This window comes from Thamnophis elegans, chromosome 4, assembly GCF_009769535.1.
Source record: "Thamnophis elegans isolate rThaEle1 chromosome 4, rThaEle1.pri, whole genome shotgun sequence".
In the NCBI taxonomy this organism is placed as follows: Eukaryota; Metazoa; Chordata; class Lepidosauria; order Squamata; family Colubridae; genus Thamnophis; species Thamnophis elegans.
The window spans coordinates 124,688,244-124,706,310 of NC_045544.1; the positions used below are offsets into that span (position 1 = coordinate 124,688,244).

Consider the following 18,067-nt stretch of genomic DNA (forward strand, 5'->3'; position numbering starts at 1 on the left):
ACTTCAACTCCCAGAATTCCACAGCCAAGCATGCTCAGTTCCGATTTAAAGCGACAGCATTTGTTTTTCTCCTTTGCTAAATAAGTTTCCTTTTTTTTTTTCTTCTTCCTTCCCCTCCTTTCTCCCTCTCTCCCTCCGTCCTCCCTCTCTCAAACACACACACACACACACAGAAATTTGCACCAGGATGAAGTTTGAATTCCTCCCCTCCCTCCGACCCACACGTACCTTTTCCAGCTGTTTCAGAGAGGATTTCAACTCAGCTCTTGCCTGCCATCATGAAAAGAAAAAAAATGTAAAAGGAAAAAGGCAAGAGCTGAGGTCAGGCTCGGCTAGTTGCTGCCAGAGTCACCGTGGTGACTCTGCTTAACTGTTTAAAAAAGCCTCTAAAAAAGCACCCTCTACAGGAGGAGGCTGGAGAACGAGGTGCCTCATCTACGGCAGGAATTTTTCGGCTTTTAACCCTTGCTTAGCTCTGCTCGAGTGATCATAAAAAGTCAGACTAGATGAGGCACATCGTTCTCCTGCCGCCTCCTGTAGAGGGCGCTTTTTTAGAGGCTTTTTTTAAACAGTTAAGCACTAAGCAGAGTCATCCATGGTGACTCTGGCAGCAACTAGCTCAGCCTGACCTCAGCTCATGCCTTTTTCCTTTTACATTGTTTCCTTTTCATGATGACAGTGGTGAGGCTCTGCCTCCCCTGACTGCACATCCCTGATTCTATTCTAGTTGTTATATTAGTCACCCGGTTGTTAAGCAAATCTGTCTCCCCCATTGACTTTGCTTGTCAGAAAGTCACCAAAGGGGATTACATGACCTTGGGACACTGCAACCGTCATAAAATGAACCAGTTGCAAAGTGTCCGAATTTTGATCACGTGGCCAAGGAGATGCTACAATGGTCGTAAAAACCATTGGTTTTTTTTCAGTGCCGTTGCAACTTTGAACGGTCATTAAATGAACTGTCGTAAGACGAGGACTCCTTGTACTCAAGCAGAACTTAAAAAGGCATTTCATGCGTGCAATGCTCTGTGCAGAGAACTCACCTGAAGTAATAGAGGGCAACTGAAGAGTCACTCTGCTTGCAGCTTCTCTTCACCAAACTTTCTAGCAAGGTGTGCAGTTCCTCCCGGATAGAGGACACATTTTTGCAGTATTGCTTGGATCTACACAAGCTGTTCCTAAAAACCAAAAAAAGAACATTCCACAAACAACATTAATTCTCGCAGTTGTGCCTTTCTAGCACACCGGCTCTAAGCAAGTCATAATTAAAATCCATGTAACCGGTACAATAACATATAGATCAGTGATGGCTAACGTTTTCCAACTGAGTGCCTAAAGCGCGTCTAAAACTCCCAAAATGCAATGCGTGCGTGGGCCCGCCCCCTGTATACATGCACACCCAGGGGCCCCGCACGCGCTATGCACCCTGCCCCTGCGCAGCAGAGACCATCTGGCCAGTGGGAGGCGCGAACGCAGGCACAGCAGAGCTGAACTGGGGCGACGGCTCATGTGCCATCAGAGAGGCCGCTGCGTGCCACCTCTAGCACGCATGCCATAGGTTCGCCATTACGGATATAGATAAAATGCCAGGGAGGAAATGGGAAGAAGTAGTCATGGTTTTAAGCCAAATGTCCACAATGGGGAAGCCCTAAGGCTACAAATCATCCACTAAAGCAGGTGTCAAACTTGATTTCATTGAGGGCCACATCAGGGTTGTAACTGAGAGAGTCGGGAGCCAATGCCTTTTTTTCCCTTTCCCTCCTCCCCTCCTCACTTTTCTCTCCCCTCTCCACTGTGTCCTACTATTGCTTTTGCATTTTATTCTATACTCTAATAAAATGTTATATTTTTTAAAAAAGATTTAAGATGTTGGTTGGGGAATTCTGAACTTGAAATCCACACATCTTAAGTTACTGAGATTGAGGAACAGGAGTCTAAAATAGTGGTTCCCAACTTTTCCACCTCTGCGAACCAGTGGTGGCATGGCGAGAGAGGGAATTGCTCCGCGCACACAGCGGGCAAGCACATGCAGCTCAATTTGCAACAGCAGCGGGCACACATCCTGTCGCTTGCTCAAATGGATCTTCGTGCACAAGGGTGAACGACCGCTGACTGTGCAAGTGGAGCTTCGTGTGTAAGCGCGAGCGACTGCCAGTTGTGCAAGCGCAGCTGTGCACGCAAACGGGCTCACCTACTGCTTGCACAGCCTGGTATAGCAGGCCATGTCAGGGAATTGGGACTGTATTAAGTGCAAGCAGGGGTGGTATTCAGCTGGTTCAGGCAAACGGGATGCTGATTTTACATCTGATTCGCTGAACTGGCAAGGACTGGTTACCCCTCCCAACCCTTCCAGGAGTCTCCATGTGGCCCGTTTATATCCTGGTAAGATGCCAGGTAAGTGCAGAGCATGCACGGAGGCTTTGGGAGGGTAAAAAATGGGCCACATGGAAGTTCTAGAAGTCCAGAAATGGGCTCATTTCCGGCCTCTGGAGGGCTCCGGAGCCCGGGGGGGGGGGGGGAGGACATTTTCTTCTTCCCAGAAGCTCAAAGAACGCCTCCAGAGCCTGGGGACAATGAAAAACGAGCATCACAGAAGTTCCGGAAGTGGGCCTGGTTCCAGCCTCTGGAGACCCTGGAGGCTCGAGGAAAGCCTCCAGAGCCTGGGGAGGACGAAAACACCCCCACCATCTCCTCTGGTGGAGGAGGCTAAGTAGGCCACGCCTGCCATGGCCATGCCCACCCAGCAACCAGGCAGAAAACCAGTTGCTAAAAAAAATTAATCCCACCCTCTGAGTGCAGGTCAAGATAATTAAAAATAATTAAAAATACCCCAACTTGGGGTAACTTGGCATGTGTATAATTTTCTCCCGCTCCCCTACACACCTACACACACACACACACACGCTTCTCTGAAACTCACGTGAAAATATCAGCAGTCTTCCGGAGATAATCTTGTTCTTGCTTGTTGGAATCTGAGCTCATGCTGTGCTCAATCACAGAAAGAAGGGGGTCAATGACATTGAAAACAAGAGGATTCCCTGCCTGCTTCGTCAGAAATAATTCAACCAAATCCAGGACCTGAATGAAAAATAAACAGAGATCTGTATCACATTAACAGCAATCGGACCACTACAGGAAAAAACAAAAATCTGGAAAGAGTTATGCAGAAGGAATCTATGGTTGAACTCCTTCGCGGATTAACATCCAATCCATGGGAGACATTTATGAAGTTAAGACAAAAAAAAGGATATAATTGAGTGATTTTTAAATAGTTTTAACACAAAAAAACCACACCACACTATTCTTTTGGTGTTTAGCCAGGAAAAAGAATTGCTAATTAACTATCCCTCTCCAGTTTTATAGTAATAATTGGAAATCATAATTAAAATAGCCAAACTGACAGCTAAGAAATGAAAATGAGAGTTTTGTTTTCTTCATCAAAAACCGATAAAGATGGACAGTGTGCTGGAGAAGTAGAAAAAAAAAGGCTGAAAGGTTAGAAAGAAAGGAATTATCACACAAGATCATAAAGGAGAAGGACATTTCAGTGACAGCCTCACCAAAATTGAAGTGTTAAAGCAATTATCTTTACAATGACAACATATAGATACAAAAACCTGGAGACCAAAACAGACAGAAAGAAGATAGGATCTTTTGATGAGATCATCAATCAGTTGTGGGCTACCCATTATGCTCCTGTACAAAAATCTGTAAGAGATTTCTAGAGTTGAGACTCTAGAAAAAGTGCAGAGAAGAACAACAAAGATGATAGGGAGACTGGAGGCTAAAACATATGAAGAAGGGTTACAAGAACTGGGTATGATTAGTTTAATGAAAAGAAGGACTAGGGAAGACATGATAGCAGAGTTCCAATATCTCAGGGGCTGCCACAAAGAAGAGAGAGTCAGCCTATTCTCCAAAGCACATGAGAGCAGGACAAGAATCAATGAGTAGAAACTAATTAAGGAGAGAAGCAACTTAGAACTGAGGAGAAATTTCCTGACAGTTAGAGCAATTAATCAGTGAAACAGCTTGCCTCCAAGAAGTTGTGAATGCCCAAACACTGGAAGCCTTTAAGAAGATGTTGGATAGCCATTTGTCTGGAACGGTATAGGGTTTCCTGCCTAGGCAGGGGGTTGGACTAGAAGACCTCCAAGGTCCCTTCCAACTCTGCTATTGTATTGTATTGTACTTAGCAATGGAAAATTTGGGATCAATGATTGTCATAAGCTGAGGACTACTTTATTGGAGATAAGGTCTGGGCTAGGAGCAATTGTCCATACTGTCACTTGGAACTCTAATTTAACCTAATTAAAATACAGTAGCTTTTTAATGTTTTAGAAATTATAAAACACTTGTTTCTCAACCTTGAAGATATATAGACTTCAACTCTCAGAATTCCCCAGTCAGCAAAGGAATTCTGGGAGTTGAAGTCCACATATCTTCAAGTTGCCAGGAATTGAGAAACACTGTTATAAATCAAGTCCTTAAAATAATTGTACTCAACCAAAAAGACTTGCATATTATTGCTTTCGGGAGGAACCTGGGGAAGGGTTGTCTTATTATTCCTACAAATTCAGAACTGTTTCTAGAATGAATGTGTTCACAATTTTATTCAATTCATTCTTCTCCAATATTTCGGAGTCCTGAAGAACTGCTTGACTAGCTCTCATCACATCAAAACCCCAAACTAGTACCAGATGTAAACCAATCACTAGATGCAGGTTGAAAAAGCAATTTGGGAATGTTTAGCAGCACTTATTTTAGTTCTAGTTCTGCTCCAGATATTTTGGAACTTCAAGATTCCCAACCCAGGTTGGCTGGAAACAAAAGAACATATCTGCAGGGCATCAGATACAGGAAGGATAAGAGCAGCTACAATGCTGCAGTGGAATTGGTGCTGTGCTTGGTTGTTTGCTTGTAGTTGTTACATTAAACAACTAGGTAACATCCCTAGTGAATGTGCAGAGTGTTGACTGTTTATACGCAGCAACTTTCCCCTGACAGATTTGGTGGGAGAGTAGTTTCCTTCTTAGTGGTTCCTTGATTACAGTCTTGCTTTCTGCCTGATTGTTTGTCTAGGACTGATCCCCGTTTATCTCAATGTTGGCTGCTGGAGGATATGTTCTAGTCGTTTTGCTTCCTTCCAAGTTTCTTTATTGTCTCTTTTACATAGTGTGCAAGTGCGGTTTATCTATGTGTCTATTGATTGCTACGTAATCCACAAAAAGCTACTATGTAAAAACAGATAGTAAATCCCACACTCACTCGTATTGATATTACCTAGCTGGGTTATGAAATGGCTGCAAGCAAACAACCAAGCTCAGAGAGCACCAAGGACTCCTCAGTTTAACCCTGAGCTACAAAAATTCTCTTACATTGAAAATACTGCAGTTGTTAAGGCCTTAGTTGTGAGCCATTCAAAGTATGGGAGGGAGGTCAAGAAATAGATGTCACAAATCTACTGGAACACTATTGTTACAGGATATAATAACAGAAACTTTTTTCTTTCCTCTCTTATCTCATGCAGAATCAAGGTATAGTTATTTTAAGTCTCTTTCTTATGCTTAGCTTACTTTCCCAAGACTGAGATGTTATTTACTCTTTAACATTTATTACACAATAACTGTTAATGGCCTTAGCATTCTTTGGTCAACATTATCTTTGCCTCCCTCAATATAAGTAGATTTCATATAATTCCCAGAGCTTCTTACATGGCAGAAACCGACAACACAGAATCCTAAATATTTCTAGAGAGCTTTTGTGGAACAATGTTTTAAAATAATCCAGTGACTGAAATTGCACAATGAAGAATGTTCAAGCTAGGGCAAAATTTCATCATCTTGTAAGACTGCACAAGATCTCAAATGTAAGAGAACAAAACAAAACAAAAGCAGATTAACGCTAAAAATAAAAGATAACGGAGATACAGAATACTATGCTACATGGGATAGTTTCTATCAATGGTTAGAAATATGAGGTAGAAGTGGGAATGCAAAAGAATCAGGTTAGTTAGACATGGAGAGACATTATGTATGTAGATATAGAATGTAGGTATTAGAATGACAGATAAGTTGATATACTAGAATATGATGGTCAGAGGTTAGTGTACAACACTGTTCAAAATAGTATATAATAGTATATATATTATTTTGTTTTTACCTTTGTTTCAAAGCAAGTGGAACACCTGGACAATTACATTGTATTCAATGTATTTATATGTAAACAATAAAATATATTTAATATATTTAATATATTATATTTAATGGCCTAGAATATATTAATATATATTCTAGGCCATTTATATATTGGCAATTGAATATTTTCACTTATTTGTATTTGAGGACGTGGTATGCCACGCAAGAGATTTTGCAAGAGTGGCCAACAATTGAAATGATTGCTGATCCTAGCCACAGGTCATAAACTCAAAAACCTGGATTCTAACCTTGATTTTGAAGTCCCGACGCAAGATTTTCTCCTTGCGCAACTTTTCCTTCTCATCTTTCTTGGCTTGGACGCGCTTCTTCTGCTCGCTAAAGAGGGATGAAAGCTTCTCATCGAGGGACATCATAGTCTCATCCACATCCCCATCACTATCATCTCCTTCCTTGGATGTAACCAAAAAAAAAGGGGGGGGGAGACAACAAAGCAAAGGTTCATAGGCCATCCCAGCAATTCAATATGAAACTTAATAGTCCAGCATGTCACAAGAACATCAAGTGGGAGAAAGGTACCAATATATCAATAGCAAATTTATCCCCTATACTCAAACTCAACTCATATCTTCTTCTTCTTGTGCCATATCCATCATTGGGCATTGGCGATCATGTTGGTGATCCTATTTTATCAACAGCCGCACGAAAAAGTGCTGCTGAGTTTTGTCCAAACCAGTCCCTTAAGATTTTGAAGCCATGATGTTCTTCTTCTGCCTGGACCTCGTTTGCCTTCAATCTTTCCTTGGAGGATTAAGTGAAGGATGCTGTATCTTTCTGGGTGTCGCATCACATGTCCAAATATTCTAACTTTTGCTTTTTTATGGTTTTGATGATTTCCCTTGGCTTTCCCAGGTGGCTTATCACCTCCTCATTTCTGATTTTGTCAACCCAACTCATATGTAACAGCCGCCTGTAAATCCACATTTCAAATGCTTCTAGTCTCTTCAAGTGGAGACTAACTCTCCACTCTGTATAGCAGGATAGAAAGATGTAGCATCTGACAAGATTTTCAATCTTAGGCTGAGTACAGAAGACCTTTTTCATTTTGGTTTATTTGAGGGACTAAACGATATTTTTCTAGGTGTCATATCACGTATCCAAATATTCTAACTTTCACTTTGGCTCTTGCGCTCAACTCATATAGCCAATAGCAAACCCATCCTTGGATCATTTTTTTTTAGTTTTTTATTTTATTTATGCAATCATATCATCTTTGCAGCACATTTTACATCTTTTACATATCCATTGTGTTCCTTTATCAATACATATATCATATAACTATATCCAAATCTATATACATATTTTATACCTCTTATTTTGTACATACTATATAGTATATAGTGTATATAGTACATTTGATCCTCTCATATTTCTTATATCATCTACAATCTATCTTGTATTTCCCCCTCTTATTGATTCTGCAGTTTTGTATTTGTTTTGTAGTTTCTTGATCTTTCTTGTTCTCTTTGTTACTATCCTGTTTGGGTTTTTTTCCTCTTTCCTCTAGCCAATTATACCATAAGTCCCATACTAAGTACTCTGATTCCTCTTTGTCTTTTGAAGCATTTAGTATTACCACATTCAATCACAGAAAAGCTGAGAATTTTAGATGCCAAAATGGACCTAAAAAATTGGGTTTGGCTTATTCGCAGATGGACTTATCTGCAAGTACATACCATAATCCTTTTTTAACATATATTTCCCATTTATAGGTGTAGATAAGTCCATCCATGGATAAACAGACCCTTGAATGCTATAAAAGTGCAGGTGGGCTTACCTGTGGATGGCAATATTTATGGTATTGTGGTTAAACACTCAAGGGTTGGCTTATTTGCCAATAGGCTTATTCACAAATATATATATGGTATATAGGCAAAGCTTATATACTGGTTAAAGAGATGGGTTTGACTGGAAAGATACAAGTTCAATTTCTCAGTCAATAAACAGAATGTATATGAAGATTTAAGGGTAGTCCCTACTTTTCAGCCCCAGCTGAATAAAACACCTGTGTTGCCTACAAATGCCATGAAAAAATAAGTATCTTTCCTACAGTTGCATTATTAAACTTGCCAGAGCACATTTTCTTTGTAAAACAGTCAGCAGACCTCTTTGTGCAATGCCAGCAGGAAACAGTAGCTCATCACCTCCCTAATATTGTATACCCATTTCAGGCAGCCCAGCTGAACATTCTTCATGCCCAGTTGTGTTTCTCTCAACACAGGAGCCTCACTGTTTACCTAAGTAAAAACAAAAGTCTCTTCTCCAATACCTACCAATGCATTCTCGGCTTGCAAAACATTCCTCAGCATGGCACGGAAGTTTTCGTCGGGTTCATCCTCCCCCTCACTATTGGTCTCCAAAGCCTCCTTGTCACTCTCATCGCTTTCTTCAGAGCTGTCTTCATCAGAGCTCTCCCCACTTTCTTCAACTTGATCCTGCCAGACAATAAAATAAGGTTTATTTTTCCCCTCTTTCAACAATGATTTGGGCAGGATTCCATATCCCATTAATAGCAATAGTACTTAAGACTTATATACCACTTCACAGTGCTTTATAGCACTATGTAAGCAATTTACAAAGTCAGCATATTGCCCCCAACAATCTGGGTTCTCATTTTGCCACCTCAGAAGGATGGAAGGCTGAGTCAATCTTGAGCCTGGTGAGATATTATTTATTAGAGATAGATATAGATATAGATATAGATATAGATATAGATATAGATATAGATAGATAGATATAGATATAGATATAGATATAGATATAGATATAGATTACATATACATATACATATACATATACATATACATATACATACATATACATACATATAAACATAATAATCCTAATACAATAAAAATCTATTGTTTACATCTCTCTCAACCTATTTATATCTCACTGATCTCCTCCTTTATTTCTAAATTCCATTTCTATTCTTAGATTAGATTTAGATTTAGATTTTATTAATATTTGTAGGCCGCCCTTTTCCCTGAGGGGACTCAGGGCGGCTCAATAAAATCAGGGAGGGGGAATACAAACATTGACATAGAGACATATAATAAAATAGCAAGCAACATACATTCATCATTCGGGAGGGGCGCCTATCCTTGTCCCAGGCCTGACGGGCTAGCCAGTTCTTAAGGGCTGTGCGGAAGGCCTGGACGGTGGAGAGGGTACGAATCTCCACGGGGAGCTCGTTCCAAAGGGTCGGGGCTACTACTGAGAAGGCCCTCCTCCTTGTAGTTGCCAGCCGGCACTGGCTGGCCGATGGAATACGGAGGAGGCCTAATCTATGAGATCTTATTGGTCGCAGGGAGGTAATTGGCAGAAGGCGGTCTCTCAAGTATCCAGATCCACTACCATGCAGGGCTTTATGGGTGACTAATAAACCTTGAAGCGCATCCGGAGATCGACAGGTAGCCAGCGCAGCTCGCGGAGGATAGGTGTTATGTGGGTGAACCGAGGTGCACCCACGATCACTCGCGCGGCCGCGTTCTGTACTAGCTGAAGTCGCCGGATGCTCTTCAAGGGCAGCCCCATGTAGCACATTGCAGTATTCCAGCCTAGAGGTCACAAGGGCCCGAGTGACTGTTGTGAGAGCCTCCCGATTCAGGTAGGGTCGCAACTGGCGCACCAGGCGAACCTGGGCGAATGCCCCCCTGGTCACAGCCGTCAAGTGGTGGTCAAACGATAGCTGTGGATCCAGGAGGACTCCCAAGTTGCGAACCCTCTCTGAGGGGTATAGAATTTGACCCCCCAGCCTGAGTGATGGAATATTGATCAAATCTTTGGGAGGGAAGCACAACAGCCACTCGGTCTTTTCTGGGTTGAGCACAAGCTTGTTAACCCTCATCCAGTCCATAACGGCCTCAAGGCCTCGGTTCATCACGTCTGCCGCTTCATTGAGTTGGCACGGGGCGGACAGATACAGCTGGGTATCGTCGCATATTGATGGTATCTGATCCCGTGCCTGCGGATGATCTCTCCCAGCGGTTTCATGTAGATGTTGAATAGTAGGGGGGATAAGACCGAGCCTGAGGCACCCATAAGTTAGGGGCCTAGGGGACGATCTCTGCCCCCCCACTAACACCGACTGCGACCTGTCCGAGAGGTAGGAGGAGAACCACCGCAACACGGTGCCTCCCACTCCCACCTCCCGCAGTCGTCGCAGAAGGATACCATGGTCGATGGTATCGAAAGCCGCTGAGAGGTCAAGGAGGACCAGGATGGAGGAATGTCCTCCATCTGGCTCTCCAGAGATCATCGGTCAATGCGACCAAAGCGGTTTCTGTGCTGTAACCGGGTCTGAAGCCTGACTGGAAGGGGTCGAGATAGTTTGCTTCCTCCAAGGACCGTTGGAGCTGGAAGGCCACCACCTTCTCAACAACCTTCCCAAGGAAGGGAAGGTTGGAGACTGGGCGATAGTTATTAAGAACAGCTGGATCCAGAGATGGTTTCTTTAGGAGGGGTCTCACCACCGCCGCTTTCAGTGCGGCAGGGAAGTTCCCCTCCCGAAGAGAGGCGGTAACAACCGCCTGGATCCAGCCTCATGTCACCTCACTGCTGTTAGTAACCAGCCATGAGGGACACGGGTCCAGTACACAGGTGGAGGCACTTACAGCCCTCATGGCCTTGTCCACATCCCCGGGGTAACATCCTGAAACTCAACCCAGAGATGTTCTACTTGATCCTCCTGTGCCTCGGCTGGAACTGCGGGGATGGAGTCCAAGTCCGACCGAAACCGAGCAATTTTGTCCGCTAAGAATTGGGCATAGTCCTCAGCTCTGCCCTGCAAGGGTTCCCCGCTTCCCTTTTATTCAATAGGGAGCGGGTTATCCTAAACAGGCGGCTGGGCGGGACTCAGCGGACGCAACCAAGGTGGCTATGTGAGATCTTTTCGCTGCCCTAAGTGCCCTGGTGTATTCCTTGGTGCAGGTGGTTACCATTGCTCGGCTCGATTCGGACTTATCGGACCTCCATCGGTGCTCTAGGCATCTCCTCCGGCGCTTCATCTCCCGGAGTTCCTCGGTGAACCAAGGAGGTCTCCGGGATCCGCCGCCTCGGAGGGGCCGTAGTGGCGCAATCCGGTCGAGGGCCTCCGATGCTGCCGAGTGCCAAGCAGCAACCAGAGTCTCTACCGGACTGTGGGCGAAAGTATCAGGAATAACCCCAAGCTCCGTCTGGAACCTTAACGGTTCCATAAGTCGCCTGGGGCGGAACCACCTGGTCGGTTCCTCCTCCCTACAGTGGGGGTTTGGTCCGGAAGTCGAGCCTCAGTAGGCAGTGGTCTGACCACGACAGGGGTATGATGTCGTTACCCCTCAGACCAAGATCACAAATCCACTGCTCCGAGAGAAATACGAGGTCGAGCATGTGCCCCGCCGAATGGGTTGGGCCCCGAATTACTTGGGTCAAGCCCATGGCTGTCATGGAAGCCATGAACTCCTGCGCCCCATCAGAGTTTCACCGAGCGACGGCAAATTAAAGTCCCCCAGGACCATCAACCTAGGGAACTCAATTGCCAGCTCGGCTACCGACTCGAGGAGTGAGGGGAGGGCTGCTGCAACGCTGTTGGGAGGCAGGTACGTTAACAGCAGACCCACTTGACCCTTGAGGTCCAACTTTATCAGCAGAGACTCACACCCGACAAGCTCCGGAGCAGGGACCCTACGAGGAACTAACGACTCCCGGATAACAACGGCCACACCCCCACCCCTTCCCTGGGCTCGGCTGGTGTAGCACCTGAAATCCTTCTGGGCACAGCTCTACAAGGGGGACTCCTCCCTCTGGGCCCAGCCAGGTTTCAGTAATACATGCCAGGTCTGCCCTCATCTAAAATTAAGTCCCGGACGAGAGGAGCTTTATGTACCACAGACCTGGCATTTAGCGACAGCAGCCTGAGTCCAGGGTCCTGATCACTTGCGCCATCTGGTCTCGGAGTGGGACTCATAGGGCCGGAAGGAGGGATCTCTGTGATGTAGCGAACCCTCCTTCCCCGGTAATGGCCTGCCCTAAAGTCCCCGCCGTATCTGCCCCTCCCTGTTACGACCGTAATACCCCGACCCTCTCCCGTGTCTCTGGTCCCCTCAACCCCCCATGGCCCCCGCATCTCCCGGCAGGTCCTCCGAATCATACATACCCATGCACTCCCCCAAACAGTCCCCAGTAAAAATTAAAAACACAAAAATTTACAACAATATGATAATAAAAAGTGGGACATTCATTCATCTCATACGTATCTCATGCATATCCCATACAAAGAGAGAAGAGAAAGATGAAAGAAAAGAAAGAAACTAAAATAGTAGCGCAGTTGATTAAAATTTAAGGTGCGAGTTCTCCAACCATTGATAAAATAATTCCTATATCATGTAATATTCAGTTTGTTCTTTCTCCTTAATTGCAAGCTTTAATCTATTCATTTCTGCACATTCTAATATTTTCTACTCATCAGTACTACATTCTAACCACTATGCCACTGCAGCCCTTAAACCAGGGAAGTCTGGGATTTGGAGTCCTTTAGTTGTGGCATAGCTTTAGCTATATTGCAAAGCCAGCCATTAAGATTTGTAAACGATGGTTTATCAATAAATGTGCTGTGCAAGTCCAGCCAATTATGATTGATTTAACATGATTAAACAAAAGGGCTGGGTTAATACCCATTGGTTACTCCTCCCCACCTTCTCTTCGGAAACAGGATAATATTTCCCAAAAATATCAATCAGGTTGCTATCAATGTGAAAAATCATCAATAAGCTCAATCTGCCAAAACAGCATTTTTTTTTAAAATTACATTATGAAAAGATTGACCTACAATATGAAAATGCTTTGTTTTAAAACCCGCCCTTCTGTCCTTTTAACAAGTTTCCCATCTGTAAAACCTTGCAATGGTTAACTAATATCAATAAAAATATGGCCAAACTTTTGGCAAGTGACCCATGCTCAATGTACAAGAAAATTATTCCTAGGCTAATTTCTGGCATCTCCAGGTACAAAGTTATAAGACGATGAAAACTACCCTTTTTCATTTGTGAACCCGAGGATTTTATGTTAATCAGAACAGACAGTAATATATTGTACTAGACTAGACAATGCCGGCAGAGGAGCTGTGTTAGTCTATGATAGCCAAAATCAGGAGGAATCTTATAGTGGTCATAAGACAAGGACAATTTGCAGCAGGCTTTTTAAAAGGCTTAATGTTCAGCTGGTTGATGTGAGTTATGGAGTTGGTTGGCCAATGTGAGAAGAGACTGGCCTAGAGGTACAATCCAGCAGAGTCCTGGTTCTGTTTTGAAATTGTAGAACATTGCGGCATCCATCAATAAAAATACTCCAGAGTAAAAAGCCAACTATTACATCAAGTCCATAGACATTTGCCATATTCATCCACACATTCTTTGTAACCAATAAAATTCCAAAAAAGTGGAGAGTCTCAGACAAGGCTCACATACTACATCTAATTACGGCTGGTCTTCAACTTATGCCACTGTTGAGCCCAAAATTTCCAGTGCTAAGCAAGATGGTTATTAAATCAGTTTTGCCCCATTTTACAACCTTTCTTGCGACAGTTGTTAAGTAGATCACTACAGCTGTTGAGTTAGTGACACAGTTCTTAAAGTGAATCTGGCTTCTCCATTTGCTGGTCAGAAAGTCCCAAAAGATGATCACATGACCCTGATACATTGCAATCATCATCAATATGCTCCAGTTGCCAAGTGTCTGAATTTTGATCACATGACCATGGGCAGGGGTGAGTTGCTCCCAGCATTACTGCTGATTCAGTGCGCGCAAATGCCTGTAGGAATTTGCACACATATAAGTCTGCGCATGGGCAAAATGTTAAAAAAGGGTGGGGGGAAATGTGTGCAATTACAATTGTTCTGCGCATACACAGAACCGAAAATCAAGATGGTGGCCCCGTAGGAAAACCAGTTTAGGGATATGGCAGGTCTGGGTTACTGCCGGTTCCAGCGACCCAGGCCACCAAATCACTACCAGTTCAGACAAACCAGTCCAACCCACCTCTAACCACGGGGAAGCTGCAACAGTCATAAGTCACTTTTTTCAGTGCTCCTGTAACTTTGAACAGTCACTAAACAAACAGTTTTAAGTTGAGGATTACCTGTATAAGATATTTTTTTTCGTCCTGGTTTACCATTTTATATGAACCCAGCCAACCAATGTTCATTATAGTATAGCCTTTATTGTCATTATACAAAATAAATACAACGAAATTGGTTTTAGCCTCCCTGGTGCAATCCATGACGACAAATACAGACAACCTAAATCGTAAAAAGAATAATCCCAATGCAAGTAATTAGGGGAAAAGAAAAAAGAAAAAGAAAGAAAACTTTTTCATATGTTTCCCCATGTGCATGGTGTGGTTGTGGTTGTCTTATACAAAACATAAAATAAACCATGCTTAGAATTGCTATTGCTATTGTTGGAATCCATAAATATAAATATTTGAGATTAGTATTATGCTGAACATAGCAAAAGCACTTAGACTTATATACTGCTTCACGGTGCTTTACAGCCCTCCCTGGGCGTTTTGCAGAGGCAGCATATTTCCCACAACAATCTGGATCCTCATTTTACCCACCTCGGAAAGATATGAGCCTTGAGCCTGGTGAGACTCGAACTGCCAAATTGCGGGCAGCCGGCAGTCAGCAGAAGCAGCCTACAGTTCTGCATTTTAACCTCTGGGCCACACCATAGCTGTCAGGCCTCTCTCGGATGACAAAACAAAATACTCAAGAGTCAATTTCCCAAGATAAATGAAGGTTCACCTAGTGTAGCCAAACTATAAAACAATAATGAAAGAATTCCAGAGATTGCTGAGTATCCATGAGCACTCTATATATTTTACAACCAATATTCCAATGTCTGCACTTCTTTCTCCCAACTTGTCTATGTGATGGTTTAGAAACAATTCTATTTAGGCAGGATCTAATTTGTACTTCCTCCTTGCTTTAGTCGCAGCCTATTTTAATATTGCTTTGTTGACTTTTGACCGTATGACAACTATCGTTCACAATAATTGTACTTACCATATTTTGGGGTGGCAATTTCTTTTTCTTCTTCTCTGTTTCTTCCATGATGATAACAGCATTTTCTTCATCCTGGTCTTGTTGTGGATCCAGAACCTTAGGGAGAATTTTACTTTTATCAAATTCCAATGCATTATCTCTGAAAAGAAACAAAGCAGCCCTTCTCAGAGCAGGTCTGCTACAACACAGGTTTGTGTCAACCTGGAAGCTGATGAATAAAATAGAATAGAATAGAATAGAGGAGTTGGAAGGGACCTTGGAGGTCTTTATTCCAACCCCCTGCTTAGGCAGAAAACCCTACACCACTTCAGACAAATGGTTATCCAACATCTTCTTAAAAACTTCCAATGTTGGAACATTCACAACTTCTGGAGGCAAGTTGTTCCAAGTGTTCTAACTGTCAGGAAATTTCTCCTCAGGTCTAAGTTGCTTTCTTCTTGATTATTTTCCACCTAGTGCTTCTTGTCCTACCCTCAGGTGCTTTGGAGAGTAGCTGGACTCCCTCTTCTTTGTGGCAGCCCCTGAGATATCGGAACCCTGCTATCATGTCACCCCTAGTCCTTCTTTTCATAAGACTAGACATACCCAGTTCCAGCAACCGTTCTTCATATGTTTTAGCCTCCAATCCCCTAATCATCCCAGTTGCTCTTCTTTGCACTTTTCCCAGAGTCTCAACATCTTTTATAGTGTAGTGACCAAAACTGGATGCAGTATTCTAGGTGTGGTCTCACTAACGCTTTAGAAAGTGGCATTAGTACCTCACTTGATCTTGATTGTATCCCTCTGTTAATGCAATTAATCCAGACAGAGCATCAACCAACTCTCAAAAGACTTACATCTAGGATGAGCTGCAGAGCACCTTTCGTCATGTGTTGGCAGACGAGCCCAAACACGTTTTACAGACCCGTCGAATCAGCCCACTGGATTGAGCTAGGAGAGAAAGTAGAACTTCCACAATCACTTCAACCCAGGCTGGCTCTTCTTCATCATCTAAGCAAAACACAGCAAAGAAAACCATATCATCAGTATTGATGTCTATAAGACTGGACTTTCTGAATCTTAGGTGTCAGAGTTTTTTGACTGCAGCAGCACATCCAGCAAGCACACCCAAATAAATGAACTTCAGCAGGAGTCAATTATATAAGAAGCTTCTTTATATACAATACCAAACAGCAAAATTCAGCATACAATATCAGGACCACAGAAGCAATATTCTTTTTTAAAAAAATATGATTTTTTATTTTATACACATAAGCACATCAACAGAACACATAAACACATTAACAAAAATAACCACATAACTTAAAAACAACATAGGAACAATAAGTTCCATTGTATATCATACAGCCGTTCCGAATCGGTTTCTTTGCAGTTAGTGTTTTCCCTTCTATACATTTCTATCTTGCGTTCATAATCTCGTTATCATTATCCATTTTTATATACATTTCTTTATTTATTATACTTAGCTACTTATGATCAAGTATTATTTACCTATATTGTGCTTTATATTTTTACTGTCATTTATTCTCTTACATACAGTTATAGGTATACATTCACATAGTTATTCTTTTTCTTTGCCATTCTTATTATTATATTCCATTTAAAAGGATATAAGGTATAATTGGAATGTATTGTTTACCATCCTTCACACCTGCTATGAGACCACCTTATTTTATCTTTCTTTTCTTTTCTCCCTCCCTTCCTTCGCTACTTCCTTCCTTCCTCCTCTCCTTCCCCTTCTTCCTTCCCTTACTTCTCCCCTACTCCTACCCTCTGTCTTCTCCTTCCTAGATTTAGATTTAGATTGCTTTTATTTATAGGCCGCCCTTTTCCCTGAGGGGACTCAGGGCGGCTTACAACCTATAGGGGGGGGATACACGTAATGACATGTACAGACATACATAATTAAAATAGAAGCAACATTCATTCATCATTCGGGTGGGACGGATCCCAGTCTTTAACCCCAGGCCTGGCGGGATAGCCAGATCTTAAGGGCTGTGCGGAATGGTCTGGAGGGTGGTGAGGGTACGAATCTCCACGGGGAGATCGTTCCAAAGGGTCGGGAGCTACTACTGAAAAGGCTCTCCTCCGCCTAGTTGCCAGTCGGCACTGGCTGGCAGATGGAACTCGGAGGAGGCCTAATCTGTGTGATCTAATCGGTCGTGAGGAGGTAATTGGCAGGAGGCGGTCTCTCAAGTACCCAGATCCACTACCATGAAGGGCTTTATGGGTGGTAAGTAGCACCTTGAAGCGCACCCGGAGATCAACAGGTAGCCAGCGCAGCTCGCGGAGGATAGGTGTTATGTGGGCGAACCGAGGAGCACCCACAATCACTCGCGCGGGCCGCATTCTGGACTAGCTGAAGTCGCCGGATGCTCTTCAAGGGCAGCCCCATGTAGAGCACGTTGCAGTATTCCAGCCTACAGGTCACAAGGGCATGAGTGACTGTTGTGAGAGCCTCCCTGTTCAGGTAGGTCGCAACTGGCGCACCAGGCGAACCTGGGCAAATGCCCCCCTGGTCACAGCCGACAGATGGTGATAGAAGGGTCAGCTGTGGGTCCAGGAGGACTCCCAAGTTGCGAACCCTGTCTGAGGGGTATAATATTTCCTACCCTCTCTCCTTCTCTTCTCTCCCTCCCACCCACCTCTCCTTACCTTTCTTCTTCCCCTACCTGTCCTCCACATCTCACCTTATTTTCTCTTTCTTTTCTCCCTCCCTTCCTTCTCTACTTTCTTCCTTCCTCCTCTCCTTCCCCTTCTTTCTTCCCTTACTTCTCCCCTACTTCTACCCTCTTTCTTCTCCTTCCT

At 43.4% G+C, this 18,067-nt stretch overlaps 1 protein-coding gene across 1 annotated transcript in view; it reads right to left on the reverse strand.

Moving 5' to 3' along the window:
• MYBBP1A (MYB binding protein 1a) overlaps window positions 1–18,067 on the reverse strand; it is an 88,458-nt gene that overhangs the window by 39,961 nt on the left and 30,430 nt on the right. The window contains 7 exon segments of the mRNA XM_032216198.1: window positions 1,044–1,178; window positions 2,921–3,078; window positions 6,446–6,607; window positions 8,489–8,650; window positions 15,260–15,355; window positions 16,096–16,157; window positions 16,160–16,249. Of these exon segments, the coding sequence (XP_032072089.1) occupies window positions 1,044–1,178; window positions 2,921–3,078; window positions 6,446–6,607; window positions 8,489–8,650; window positions 15,260–15,355; window positions 16,096–16,157; window positions 16,160–16,249 (865 nt within the window).